The sequence below is a fragment of the Micropterus dolomieu genome, linkage group LG14, assembly GCF_021292245.1.
Source record: "Micropterus dolomieu isolate WLL.071019.BEF.003 ecotype Adirondacks linkage group LG14, ASM2129224v1, whole genome shotgun sequence".
Classification (NCBI taxonomy): domain Eukaryota; kingdom Metazoa; phylum Chordata; class Actinopteri; order Centrarchiformes; family Centrarchidae; genus Micropterus; species Micropterus dolomieu.
In genome coordinates, this window is record NC_060163.1 from 17,230,723 (window position 1) to 17,245,377 (window position 14,655).

Below are 14,655 nucleotides of genomic sequence, written 5' to 3' on the forward strand. Positions count from 1 at the left end.
TGGCCCTGATGGAATACCTTTCCACGTGCTTAGAGCCTGTGCAGAGCAGGCCGAGGTCTTTATGGACATCTTCAATCGATCCCTGGTCCATGTAGCTGTCCCCACTAGTTTCAAGACCGCCCTTTCGCACTCACCCCCATCACTGTCAAATGCTTGGAGAGACTAATTATTTCAAACTTCATATTCTGTCTACCTGCTACATTGGATCCACACAAGTTTGCCTATCGCTGCAACAGGTCTAGAGGACAAAATGTCTACGGCACTCCGCTCTGCCCTTAGAGTTGAAACATGTAAGTGCTGTAAACGTGCTGTTTATAAACTTCAGTTCAGCATTTATCACTGTAATCCCCCCAAGCGGATCTCCAAGCTCAGCTAGCTTGGTATCAGCTAACCACTTACCCTCTGCAACTGGACTTTCTGACTAACAGACCCTAGTCTGTTAAGTTAGACAACCTCTCCACCTCCACTATCACCCTGAACACCGGCGTGCCACAAAGCTGCATGCTGAGCCCTGTTCTGGAGTCCCAGGTACAGCACCTGGCTACGTGGTGTGTCAATAACAACACGGGGCTAAACACCCAGAAGAGCAAGGGGATCATCGTGGACTTCAGGAGGGCTGGGAGCCACGCACACACCGCCATCTACATCAACAGAGCTGTAGTTGAGCGTGTGTTACACTTTAAGTTCCTTAGCATCCACATCTGTGATGATCTCCCCCTGCCCCTAAACTCCTCCACCCTAGTCAAAAAGGCACAGCAGTGCATTTACTTATTACAGAGCCTTCAGAAAGTTCACCTGTGTCCCAGAATCAAGGTGGTACTAAATGCTGTACCATCCGGAGCATACAAAATGTAATGTAAATGTAATGGGGAAACAGAGGAAGACACACTGCTGTTGGGTTTTTAAATGCTGTGAGAACCATTTACTTTCACTGAGGTGGGGTGGCAACAGAAACCTCAGAGGCATATATCTAAGATCCTGTATAAATAAAACAAAAATTATCTGCATTATCCGTTAGTATTTGGATACACTGCTTCATAAAATCCCCCATGCTTGCTTTCCTCTCACATGGTGATTGACTTCATGTTCAGCATTAGGCTTTGCAATACAGCTTCTGAGGCTGCTATTAAATGATGCTAGGATGGTTTAGTGTGCTTGCGTTTGTACTTATTACCCATTATTCAACACAGTCTCTCCTCTCTCTGGAGTGACTCTGTAAATGAGGCACTTTGCCTATCGCAGCAGATAGACTTTGCAGGTAGTAATAATTCACTCCATTAATTCTTCTCAGACTGCAACTCTGCTCATTTGTTTTTCACACAGAGTTTAATGAATGGTTGAGGGAAAAGATAAATACTTTTCAGTGAGATTTATTTCAGAGGGTCTTTGTGAAGGGAGGCACATTTGAAATACTATAAACCCCAGTATTAAACTGTATTAAATGGTCAAAATGTAAAAGTATTTTTTAAATACTTTGTCCTATTGAATAGTTGTCATGGTTTCATAGGAAGTAGGGGGTCCAAGGGGAGATTCCCCCCACCACTTTATGCCCCTGTCCCACATTCTCTGTCCCAAGTGATAAATCGATGTATTCCCGCAAATGCCCCAATACTGCACTTACAGTAAAAAGTAAGTCCACTCTAAGACAAGCAAGGTAACCTTCAGCGTCCATATGAGATGTCTTTTTAATATGTGGTATTTATGCAGTTTGGTTAGGTTTAGACATGAAAAACTACTCAGTTAGGTTTAGTAAAAGATCGTGGTTTTGGTTAGGTATAGGCACCAAAACTACTTGGTTAGGTTTAGGAAAACATCATGTTTTGGGTTTAAATAAGTACATTACATGACAGCGGATGGGTTATATTGGAGTTACTTGAAAGCCAAGCGGACAGTTTGTCAGGCTTTATCAAAGCTTTTGTATTTGACACCCTAGGATAAGATCGGGATAAACGTTTTTGATGAATATGATGCCGACTTGCAAGTGCAAATCAATCAGCCATAACTAGTGTTATCATAGCTAAGTTACCTGGAAAACTACTTTGTCCAACTTTATTGGTTAACTTCTGAGTTGATGACATGTTAATTTTAGTCTGGCTTAACTACATAAATGTATGAGCTCACAAACTGATGATCCATGTAATTTTAACTAATCAAATTAAGTAGTAGTGGCTTCATTATTAATTAAAACTGAGACCGGGAGTTCATGACACATCATGCATTTGATTAGATAATGATGAGTTATGTATTAGTTAAGCATTAACTATTCATAAGGTATGCACCTTTGACTTTAAGTGTTACCCATTAAGCTGGCATCTCTTTTTTTGTTTGTCTGTTATGATTTTAAATGTAGCCATGTTTTTTAAAGACGTTCTATGGAAGCAAATAATGGGCATAAATATTTGAATCTAATAAGCAACTAAATACTAAATTTTGAAGTTTAATCACTATTAAATAATAAATACTACTTAAAATAACACTGCATTTATAACACAGACATATTGTACATTAAAAAACATCTAGCTGAAGCATGTTCAAATTGCTCAAATTCAGTGATCTCAATTTAGATCTATAAATTTAACTTAAGTCAAAAAATTGGCTCTGTCAAATTCAGAGCTATTTCGGTGTCATAAATTCAGTGGCATTTAAATTTCAACATTAAGTATTCAGTATTCATTAAGCCTCAAAATTAGTCTTTTATTTGCTCATAAAATTCACATTTTATGACCATTATTTGCCTCCCTAACTGTCTGTGATCAGTTTTACCACCTTCCATCTACACAGTTAATTAGTCATTGTTCAGCATGAGTGTTTTAGCTGAAATGACATCACTCCTGACTCATGACACTCTCTGGCCCGGTTACTAAGTTTAATCAATAGCTTTCCAACCAGACACTGAAAGGCTTTTAACTAACACACGGTTAACGGCTGTTAATGCCAACGCCATAGAAATGTCTGTCCTGTCCACGCAGAAATCTTAACAGTGCCAACATGTCCTGCAAACACAAAATGGACCAGAGTTCCACCTACCTGTGCTCTAGTTTTTTGCGATTGACACACATGGCCCTCTGGTAGCCCTGAGCGACGCACACCTTATGGCGGCTGCACTTCACATTCTGGCACGGGTCCTTGGTGGTGTCCACGGCTATGAACACAAAACAACAACACTGAGAATCCAGAGGTGTCAATCACAGCAGAGGTGTTTTGCTTTAATTCTCTATTTCTGTCACCTTCAGGAGGAAAAATACAGAGCTTCCGGCTGTTTTTTATTCGTTTTTTGACAGGGAATAGATTGATAGCAAGTACCACCAAAAAACCGCAGAGGAAAACAGCTATTTTATATGCTGCATAATCAAGTTCTGCATATTTACACCATTTAAAATGATCTTGCATCCTCACAAAACTATCTGTTACTCAGGCGTATGCAATAAAAATCATGAAATATAATGAAAAATGTTCTAGCTGTGTGCACAAATGAGTCCATTGATTTTATAGTCAGCACCGCTGAAAACATGGACGCCTAGCTGTCATTAGTGAGGCAGCCCATCGTCAATAGTACTGCCTGCAGTCTCCAACGGCTGTCTATGATTGCAAGAAAACCTGACAGCACTGATTGAGCATCTCTTTCTCTCAGCTTGTCACATCTCACTTCCCCCATGTCAACTTATCACTGTCTCTCTCCGTCTTGCCTTTTCTCTGTCTCGCACAAACACACACACTCCATCTTTGTCTCCTACGTTTCCTTTCTTTCTTCCCTCCCTTCCTTGCTTGCTCCCCCCACATGTCTCTCCATCTATGGAGAGTTGAACTGTTCAATGCTAACCTCTTTTTTCTACTGATAGCCTGAGATGGAAATAGCACCGTGTCCTCCACCTTCCTCAGCCTGTGGTCACACCGTCCCAGTCCATTTACCACCTTGCCGAAGAGGCTGCAGAAAACTTAAAGGCTTGGATAAATTTAAGATTGAGTGGCAAGTGGCAGTCGGTGGGAGAAATTTAAGTTGTGAAGTCCTGAGTCAGCTTTGAGCAGCTGCTTTGTAGTCAACACGGTCAACAGACGAGGTGGCTGCCAGCCAGATGCCCACAAATCCAGAGACTAGGTGATACTCTGATGCTACAGCAGGAAGGTATGAGGGAACAGTACACTTTTATAGAATCAGTGGATGACAAGAGTTGGTAGGAGGCTGTGTGCAAGGTTTGATACTAAGCTGATGACTGGAGTTTATAAAGAGCCCAAGTTCTGCACCACTTCCAAGCTAGCTTGTGATCCACTAGCCTTTTGACCACAATGCATTTTAATTATGTTGGGTATGTGTTTGTCATAGTTCCATACAAACAAACTTCTGGGAAACCAAGCCTCCATCCTCAACACTTTATATGTTGTGATTCCCTTACACAGTGTTCAACATATACGTGAGTGGGAAAATCTTATTAGTGGATTGATTTTGGTGGAAAAAATTGTGCGTTCTTCTAGCGTTTCCAACACCTACAGAAATTTAACTAATTGTTGACTAATAGTTAAGAACATGACACAATAATGTATTACCACATGCACAACAATGGAAAATCGTTGCTCAAAGTGCTAAAACCCACTCCTTGAGTTTGCTTCAGCCCTTTAAATTACTGCGAATATACTTCGTCTTAGTCTTTTTTTACAGTTTCAACTCTTCATGTGCAATTTATATGCCAAAACGTCTCTCACCCAGTGTTACTCTCTTTGCGACAGGACTTATTCATTTTAAATAAATAGCTCAAACCCGCAGAGTAGTCTGACCAAAAGTCTAATTGACTCCCTTGTTATCTGAGTTCTGAAACTCCTTGCCATTTCTACAAACTGTCACAGACTGCGCAGACAGTGGTTTTACTAAACCACCCTACGCAAACACTTTATAGTGGAGACAGGAGATATCTGTGGGACCAAGAAACTACCTATGACTATACAACAAGCAGCTGGATAACAGGTAGTGTAGTGAACACTACTTGTCCAGACTGCTGAGGTCACAAATGGGGCTGGGTATCTCAAAACCTGACAGTAAAGTTTGAGTTAGTAGTTGATACAGTTTGCTTAAACCTTAGGCCATGATCCAAGGAAAAAATTATTTGTCTTTGGAGCAGATTCTGGCATTTCTTAAAGGATAATTCCACACAATATTTTGCAGGGAGTAAAAACTTAGCTGCAGTTGAACCTCTGACCAACACTACATCACTGGTGTGGAAAAGCATGCCGTCTCCACTAGTTTTCAAGGCAAGTAAGATTATTAGACTGGGTATAGTAAATCTCTTTAACATTGCAAGATGATTTAACATTTCCACAATCTTCTGTTGAAGTTCTGCACTTACATGAGTAAAATCTTCAATAGAGTGCGTATATTTTGATGTATATCTGGATACAGATGCAGATTAAACATTTCTAAACATTTTCATTTATTAAAAGAACAAATTTAGAGGACTGTTAAGACCTGGGAGTTCTTTTTAGTTGCATTAAGGTTTTCTTACGTATTAGTTTGTCTAAAAGGCTGAAACATGATACTGAGGCTATTTGTGCCCAACATTTAATAGCAAACATTTTTTCAGCTTTCTTGCCAAAACACGTGTTACCTCTGACATAAGTGCAGTCATTGGAAGATGAAGATGAAGGGTTTTTGGATTAAAGAGCAGCAGACCATGATCCACCCGGCCCAAACAACCAGACCAGGCACCACGGCGGGTGCGGTGATCGCTCAGAGGAGAGAAAAGAGAGCCAGGAGAGGAGCCATGCTGGCCCAGCTTGGATTTAATTCTACTCCTAGAGATACGGTTTGGACAAAATGGGACTCGTAGTGACCAGATAACGGAATTCAGAGACTGTTGTGCCCACATCGTTACAGAGACCTGCCCCATCAACCTCCCGGATCAAGCACTCGGCAGGTGGTCCATGTTCCGAGCTGTGAGCGCAAGACTCCAGCAAGATCAAAGGAGGTGGACTTTGTGTTTTACTTAGATGATGCTTGGTGCTCAAATGCAGTCAAGATGGACTCTGTTTCCCAAATGTCAGACTGTTTATTGTGAAGATGAAACTTTGATGTTATCATGTGTTTGCTGCTGTTTACATTCACCCCAGATGCAAATTCAAAAATGCACTGTGGAATGTTTGGGGTGTATACGTGTAGCCTATGTAAATAACTGTATATACTGTTTTCTTTTAATTTATATGTGAACATATTTTAATATAGGCCTACACTTAATAAGTTGTGTGTGTAGCGTGAAGGAACTACAAAATTCGTTTAGTTATGCAGCCTTGTGCTGTATAATGACTAATAAAACTACCTTGTACCATGTACCTTGCAAATACAGTACAAGTACTTAGTACTTTCAATATGAACAGATTAAAGAGATCCTGTGCTGTGTTTGTACCTCTGTAATACCTCGAGCAACAGCGGTTCATAAAACAGAAGCTAACTAAAAAGTAGAGCAGGACTTCAGCTGTATTAGTATAAAAATATATTATCGTAATTGAATTACAAATGTAGTTAACAAAGTTCCACTTCTCAGTGGTGAAGAAACTCATAAAAATACAAGACATAGCATTTAGGCTCAGCAGAGAAGCCGAAAGACAGATGGCTGGATTCTGGCAGTGCTGAATAAAACCGGAAAGTCACTCCATATAAAATATTTTGTGACCACTTGACTTTTATTCTCCTCATCTGTTCTAACAGGTATTCTACTCTGTCATGATTTAAACCCAGCGGCTTAACAATATCCAGATGGCACCACTGATGGTACATTTGTCTGTTATTTCTCTTTTGATTGAAGACATAAAACCTCCCAAAAATCACCCCAAACTGTCACCATACACATCATTCTGACGATTTCTTTATAAAACACAAAGTAAAGACATCTCATATTTCCAGTATGCCTCAATGCACTGCATTTTCTTTTTAGTGAAACTCATCACTCAGGTTTCTTTCTTCTGGTTTATCCATACATAGACGGTATATTTTGTTAGTCAGAGAATGACGTTTAACAGTTAATTTTGTTAACAAAGGTTCCAGTGGAACATAAACTTTCATGGAAGCAGGGAACCACACTAAATAGTTTTTTTTTGTGGGGTAATATACTTTAAATTATTCCCCATTTTCTTCTGTGCCATTTTATAATTTTTTGGCCATACCACATCTACAGCTCCAGACTGGAGGAATCAAATAAAACTAGAAAGCACTCAGGGAGCACATACTGGTACCAAAGCTCTACAGTTCTCTTTATGTGTTAGTTTAATAATACTGAACGTGGATCTGAATCTGGAAACATATACTCATATACTCATATACTAATGTTGAGCATGATTTTTCTGATTGTTGATACTGTATGTTCACATGTCATCTACATTTGTAGTTTTTTTTGCACAATTCATTAAAGTGTTTTGTGGTTTACGCCTACATGAATTTGGAATTTACAGGGAAAAAACTGGAATAGAAAAAGACAAACAACTTTTTCCACATATGTCAATATTTAGTGAAGAATGGATGGAAATTCTGATAAGGGTGGTGAAAAATGTTTTTTGACAAAAACTTTGGGGCAGTAGAAAAAAATGAACAAATTGTCAGCTTTTAAGTTGATATGGGAAACTTAGCAAACACATCTAGTAGTTACGGAATAACACTAGCATTAACAATTAGCATTCATGTGGAGTTGTGTTTCTGTCCAAAATTCACTCTCCTTTTTGCCCAGTTTTGGTCTCCACCAACTACAGAGATATACATCTGGCTCTTTAGCTGCTAAATACTCCACTTCACCAGCTAGTCGTTTACTTCATCTGTCTGTCATTTGGGTCTGGGCAGGTAGTGTACAGCGGCTTTATTAGAGCTTTATTGCTGAAAACAGCTCCCTGCTGGGCTGAAAAAATGGCACTGATGAGAACGGTGAGAGTGAACCAAAACAGTAACCCAAACATTGAGCTGAAAAGCGCTAAAACACTCTGTAGAGCAGTGAGGAACTGCAGAGAGTGATCCTTTTCCCATTACAAAAAGTAATTTGACCCTTTGTCAATATAAAAATGTCTATTATAGCAGCTTTAAAGTCTGTTGCGTTTTATGAATTCATCTTAAACTAGGGAATCCAGGGAATCAAATAAATTTGCTTTTATGCCTAACAGTTCAGGAGGAGACAGCCATATGTTAGTGTTGTTGGATGTGCGTCTAAACAAAACTACTCTGTAAATTATTTATCAAGTTAATTGGTTATCAAAAATGATCATGTTAATTGATGCATGGCCTAACCATTCACTGAATCTGATATTTTCATGCGAACTAACACAACATTGCGTTACTGTATGTTCCCATAGAAACACAGATTGCAGTTTTTCAGTATTGTTTCAGACGGTGATGGCGGCTCTCTCATTGCTCCTATGTTTGGTATTTATGAGCACCTTCAAGTCTGCCTCCAAGCAACAGCTTAAAACCAAACACGTCCCTCACACAGTGTACAACTCCTACATACTGAAAATGAAATCCAAACATAAGATTTAATTTGCATTAAAGATCATGTGTGCTTTCCACCTCGCCTGCTCTCCTGTTTGTTGTTAATATTGCGTTGCATTGAGAATTCATCGCAGGGCCGGGACGTGTAAGAACCATCATGGGTTTTAAATCGTCCTGTAATCATGTCAACAAAGGCGGTGGGACTCCACTAAGCCTGTGTCCAATCTCTGTGAGATTATTATTATTATTACTCTGCGATCAAAAACACAACACGGCTGCCTTCTCATCCAATATTAGCTTTCTCCCTGTTGTCGGTGCTCACATCTAAATTCTCTACTGAGCATGAAGCATGCAGTTAGACAGGATCCTCCATCAAAGGCCTTCATCCACCATTTGTTTTACATTTGAATCGTCAGGGCGTGCATTTAATAAAGTACTTTAGTGGTTCTGGACAAAAAAAGAAAAAATTAAAATCTGCAAAGGAGCTGGTAAGAAATAGAAGAGAAAAGATTAAGCACTGATATTATTTTAAAAGCATCAAAGAGATTGGCCCATTTGACAGCTTTAAGTAAATTAGTAACTGGATTTGCAATTACTGTCATCTTAGAAGACTTTTGTATCCTTCGATTTAATTGCTGGTCGCTGTGTTAAAACAGCTTTTATTCGAATCCAATGGAAGAATGAAATGATTTACTTATAATTAGAAAGGATGTAACACACAAGTTCACCTCTAATTCTTTTCATAACACATCATGTCTGGAGAATATCCTGAAGTTGTTGTACAAATGGAAGCATAATCACAGTCACTTCTCTGTGCATAAAAGAAGTTTCATTTATCTGCTAAAATTAAGGTTGTCAAAGGTCAAATATAGCAGCCCCTCTGTTAAGTCAGAGCAACAGGTACCTTATTGTTTTGGAATGGCCCTCAAACACAGAGAAGACTCTGCAGAGCTGTGCTGATGTCTCAATCAGTTCATTTAAAAAAAGCACTGGATGTGTTTGAAGTCTCCTTTTAGGTCTTTTGTTCTATCCAGGGCTTGCAGGTACACCTTGTCGGGGTTTCTGCTGTCTTGTTGAATTTGCAATGAAGAGGACCCTGATCAATTAGGTCTACAGAATTAGTCCCATTGGGAGCTGGGACGGGGATGAAATCAATAGTATTCAAATGAACATCGCCCACACTATAGCAAGAGAGGCGTTTTCTTGAGACTACATTATTTATTCCCCCTCTTGTAAGAACAGATGACTGGGACAATGTCTGGAGCTGCTGCTTCTGCTTCTTCACATCTGTCTTCTTTGATGCAAGTCTTCATTGTCTTTTAAGCGAGGCAGGGGAGTTGTGGCTCTACACACGACCTCCCACACTCACCCCGCTGCAGAAACACACACTTACTGAAAACCTGCTCAACTGGCTACAACATGTACCTTTATAACCCGACCTGTGAAATGATTCATAATTCACTTCATTACTGCCACCACAAAAGGGCAAGCATTTGACTAGTTCAGTTAAATAAGCGCTTAGCTCACAGCTGCATGTTAAGTTTAGAGTGACTGCTCTGTGGAAACATGCACAGGGTCAGCTGAACCTCAACCAAACTAGATTTACTATGAAAATACTTTAAACTTTATTTAGAATTTTATGTATTTGGCTCATAGTATTGAGCCAAATACATAAAATTCTATGATTCATGATTCAGGCAACCTGACCATTAAAAATGATAAAAATGTATAAGATTATGAAACAGGTGTATGCACTCTAAACATTGTATTATTTCTGCTGAATACAAAAAGACCATCTGACTGAAATAACATAGAAATGTTCACCATTTTCATATCTCTGTTCCTCCTCCACAGATGATTTTCTAAAAGTGAGATTTTTTTATTGAACAAGAAACAGACCCCATGGAGCCTGGTGGGAGTTTTGAGTTGAGCTCTCAGCAACAAAGGCAATTATAGCAAGCTTTTCAAAGTAATGGATGAGACTGAAGGCTCTCCTTTCCTGAATCACAACTGCATTCTCACCCTCCACAAGCTCTGACACCCCAGACTAGCGCTCACCACACACTTGATAACCCTTAGACAACTGCTGTAATTAAATGCAGCACTTTGATAATGTGTGCCACACTATTTCATTGTCTAGAGCAGATGTATAAAGGCGGACAGCACTTAGCATTGATCATACTGGTAGAATCTGGTAGCCAGCAGTTCTTTTTTTCTTTATAGTAGTACTGGCCATTTAAGTAAAGCCATTTAAATATTGAAAGTCTTAGTAGTATAGTGAGAAACACCCTAAACTTCAAATGTAAACCACACAGCCATCCTCATATGTCCACTGAAAAATCTTTACTAATCAAACAGAATCTTTTACTTACTTTCATCAGAACCTGTGTTCTCCTCCACGTTTCTGATGTCATCCTGGGAAGAAAAGATATTTGCATTAATGGATTTAATAATTCATGTTAGGCTACACAATGGAGAAAGTATGCTCTTACACTCACGCTTCATGCAAATTCAGAAGAGCATAAGTAATGAAGGAAGATAACAGACATGCAAAATTAAACAGAAAGTCACTTTGATTTTAGCAATTCAAATATATTCAGCTCTAATGTTGAATAGATGTGTTTCAAGATATAGCAAGTGAGCAAAAACCTAATTATTATAACCTTCAGGAATGTTTTCAGTATAAGGTTTCATTGAATTGAGTTAATTTATGGGACCGTTATTATTCACCACATATACTGTATATTTGATTGATTGATTTATCTCTATTTCTGTCTTTAAGGTAAAATAAATAAATAAAAACTAGAAACAAAAATGTAACCAAGTGGTTATACAGCCAATGTCAAAAAGAGATTATATTTCCCACTCAGGCATGTCATTCATTGCTAGTGCTGTAAAACATCGCTCTTTTGCTGATGACATTGAATTATATCTTCCAAAAAGTGGCGGATGGATAGTTTCTGTTAGGATAATAACACACATGTCCAGTCAAATCCTTTCCTAGGTCAACTTAACCTCTAGATCTACTTTCTGTGCTGCTGTAACACCTTATTGTCCCTCCTGGGGATCAGTAAAGTGTTCTCTAATTTTGTTTTAGATTTAAGTTTGTAACAGCACACTAAAATGTAGTAGTCTTGTTTTGTCTACTTCCTAATTAAATAAAAAATGACACCTTTCCTGTTTTTTTCATGTTCATTCAAGTATTCATTTCTCCAGGGAATTTACATCATTTCTAAAAAGTCTAGATTGTGCAGTTATTCTTTTAACAAACCTTGAAGATAAGATTATATTACGCTTGTTTACAACTTGTTTATTTAAAAATAGACCTTAACCTGTAAGTGCACACCATACCTGATGCACAGCTACATTTCAGACCTGTTGTCTTCATATGAGCCAGTGAGCAGCCTCAGATCATCAGGCCAGGCCCCCTTGTATGTTCTCCACTCAATGATTTGTTATGGAGGTGACCTCTGAGGGCCCCCAGACTCTGTGTAAATGCCCTTACGCTTTTGTTTTGGTTCAGATTAAACAAAAGAGATTTATGGTGTTAATTAGTGCGCTTTAGAGGTGCTGCTACTTCGAAGCTCTTATTTTGACAAGTGCTATATAAATCCCATAATTATTAAAATTTTAAAATTATTATTGTGGTTCTTATAGATGTAGCCTCTAATGGCACAAAGCAAGACTCTGTGAACTTTAGAGTATCTCATAAAAAGACTTGAACTATCTTAGCTCCTGCACAGTTGCAGAGGGAATATTTGCAAACTAACTCTGGGTTTCACATTGTTTCCCTTGAGACGGCACGCTGGAACGATAATAAAAATTCAGCGTCCCCCTGCTGTATCCATTCTGACCCATTTCTCTCTGTGTCAGGATGGAGAGGATCAACTATAAAGCGGTTACTACTCGGCACCAGGCCCAGACAGGACCCTGAGGATCAGGTCTGTTCAGTTTAGCTCAGTCTTATTCTGCTCAGGGGACATGAAGACTGAGCTCTCAAGTCAAGCTGAACAAGTACAGCCGAAGGCATCTTAAATACTCTGTACAGGGTGAGGAGTTAAAGGGATAGTTTTTGTGTTTATACTTGTATTTACTGGAGTGAATTGATCGCTGAGTTTAAACACAATTCCATTTATGAACCATACCACATATTCATTTATTATTAGTGATACTTCTTGTTTTCTGCAGGAAGTCGTAGTTTGCATTTGACTGTACAATAGAATTACATTTTTTTTCATGTTATTGCTTCTAATGTCCTTTATTTTTCACCTCTGGGTCGTTGTCAAAGACACATTTCTAGAAATGCTGTAGTTTGTACCATATTTGTTGTGCTTTTGCATGCAGCAGGTGACACCTACAGCCTAAAAGAAACGTCACAAGAAAGGCAGACATCGCATTGTGCAGATATACAAAAGACACACTAACCTCGACTTCCTGTAGCAATGACAAGCAGCAGTTAGGGAGAAAGAAAGAGAGCCATTGTTAGAGATAAAAAAAACACTTTGCAGTTTTCATTTTGCTTCCATACAGCATGCAAACAGTGGGTTGGTTTATTACAGTTATGGCAGCAGTTAAACTGTCAGCCCTTAATGCACGCTGATTGCAAATACATGCCTTAGTCTCGCTTCTCTCTGGGGACAACATAAGACATTCACAGAGGATTATGAGCGCCTATTAACTGAGGATGATCCGTTGCCACTTCCATGAGCTGGCAGGGGTCCCGATCACTAAGGGCTCATTCACTGGCTGTGTTTACAAGCAAGTGCCAAACGCCAGCCTCCTGCCAGCTCAGAAGTTGTGGATAAGCCATGACATACCGTATCGGCCTTGGAAAAATACAGTCAAATTGCTAGGAATCTTCAAAGTCAACAGGCAGATGTGATTTAGATGTTTTTTATAGTTGGAGCAAACGCATAGAGCACATTTACTAAGCATATCATTGACAACGCAGAGAGATAAAGCTCCTGTAAAGTACAACCTTGAGTTAACAGGGGAGTGACTGCTTTCCTTTCATTCCATTTCACCGTCTTGGCTTCGGTCCAAGGGCATTTCACATCAATACCCACCACAGCCTCTCCCTGTGTGTTTCATCATTCAATGCTCCGGTGTGTTTGAAAGAAATATAGCACTGCATGGTTTATTTCAGCAACTCACCCAGTAAATAAACCTAATTCTTATACACACACGCAGTCATACCTGTCTACTTAATATATCACTATGAACCATTTACAGGCCCCACAAGGACAAGCCAAAAAGCCAGCAGAAGACTTTAAAAGGCTGAAGCAAGAATTCATCAACAAGCCACAACAGGACTGTAGATTTCACCACCATTTCTTTGAGGCAAATATTTTCTCTGTAGCAGTGAAAATGTCCAGGTGCTACATACAGTGAGGAAAATAAGCATTTGAACACCCTGCTATTTTGCAAGTTCTCCCACTTAGAAATCATGGAGGGGTCTGAAATTGTCATCGTAGGTGCATGTCCACTGTGAGAGACATAATCTAAAAAAAAATCCAGAAATCACAATGTATGATTTTTTAACTATTTATTTGTATGATACAGCTGCAAATAAGTATTTGAACACCTGTCTATCGGCTAGAATTCTGACTCTCAAAGACCTGTTAGTCTGCCTTCAAAATGTCCACCTCCACTCCATTTATTATCCTAAATTAGATGCACCTGTTTGAGGTCGTTAGCTGCATAAAGACACCTGTCCACCCCATACAATCAGTAAGAATCCAACTACTAACATGGCCAAGACCAAAGAGCTGTCCAAAGACACTAGAGACAAAATTGTACACCTCCACAAGGCTGGAAAGGGCTACGGGGAAATTGCCAAGCAGCTTGGTGAAAAAAGGTCCACTGTTGGAGCAATCATTAGAAAATGGAAGAAGCTAAACATGACTGTCAATCTCCCTCGGACTGGGGCTCCATGCAAGATCTCACCTCGTGGGGTCTCAATGATCCTAAGAAAGGTGAGAAATCAGCCCAGAACTACACGGGAGGAGCTGGTCAATGACCTGAAAAGAGCTGGGACCACCGTTTCCAAGATTACTGTTGGTAATACGCTAAGACGTCATGGTTTGAAAGGTTCCCCTGCTTAAACCAGCACATGTCAAGGCCCGTCTTCAGTTTGCCAATGACCATTTGGATGATCCAGAGGAGTCATGGGAGAAAGTCATGTGGTCAGATGAGACCAAAAT

General features: G+C 39.4%; 1 protein-coding gene across 4 annotated transcripts in view; it reads right to left on the bottom strand.

The window, feature by feature from the left end:
• The window catches only part of LOC123982812 (testican-2-like), a 46,661-nt gene that overhangs the window by 8,983 nt on the left and 23,023 nt on the right, over nucleotides 1-14,655 (bottom strand). For 3 of the 4 annotated variants that reach the window (XM_046068674.1, XM_046068677.1, XM_046068678.1), the window contains 3 exons: nucleotides 12,878-12,886; nucleotides 10,825-10,867; nucleotides 3,028-3,142 (listed from right to left, as the gene is read on the bottom strand). In XM_046068674.1, the coding sequence (XP_045924630.1) occupies nucleotides 3,028-3,142; nucleotides 10,825-10,867; nucleotides 12,878-12,886 (167 nt within the window). The remainder of the gene's footprint in view (nucleotides 1-3,027; nucleotides 3,143-10,824; nucleotides 10,868-12,877; nucleotides 12,887-14,655) is intronic. The other variant, XM_046068676.1, reaches the window with a different exon arrangement.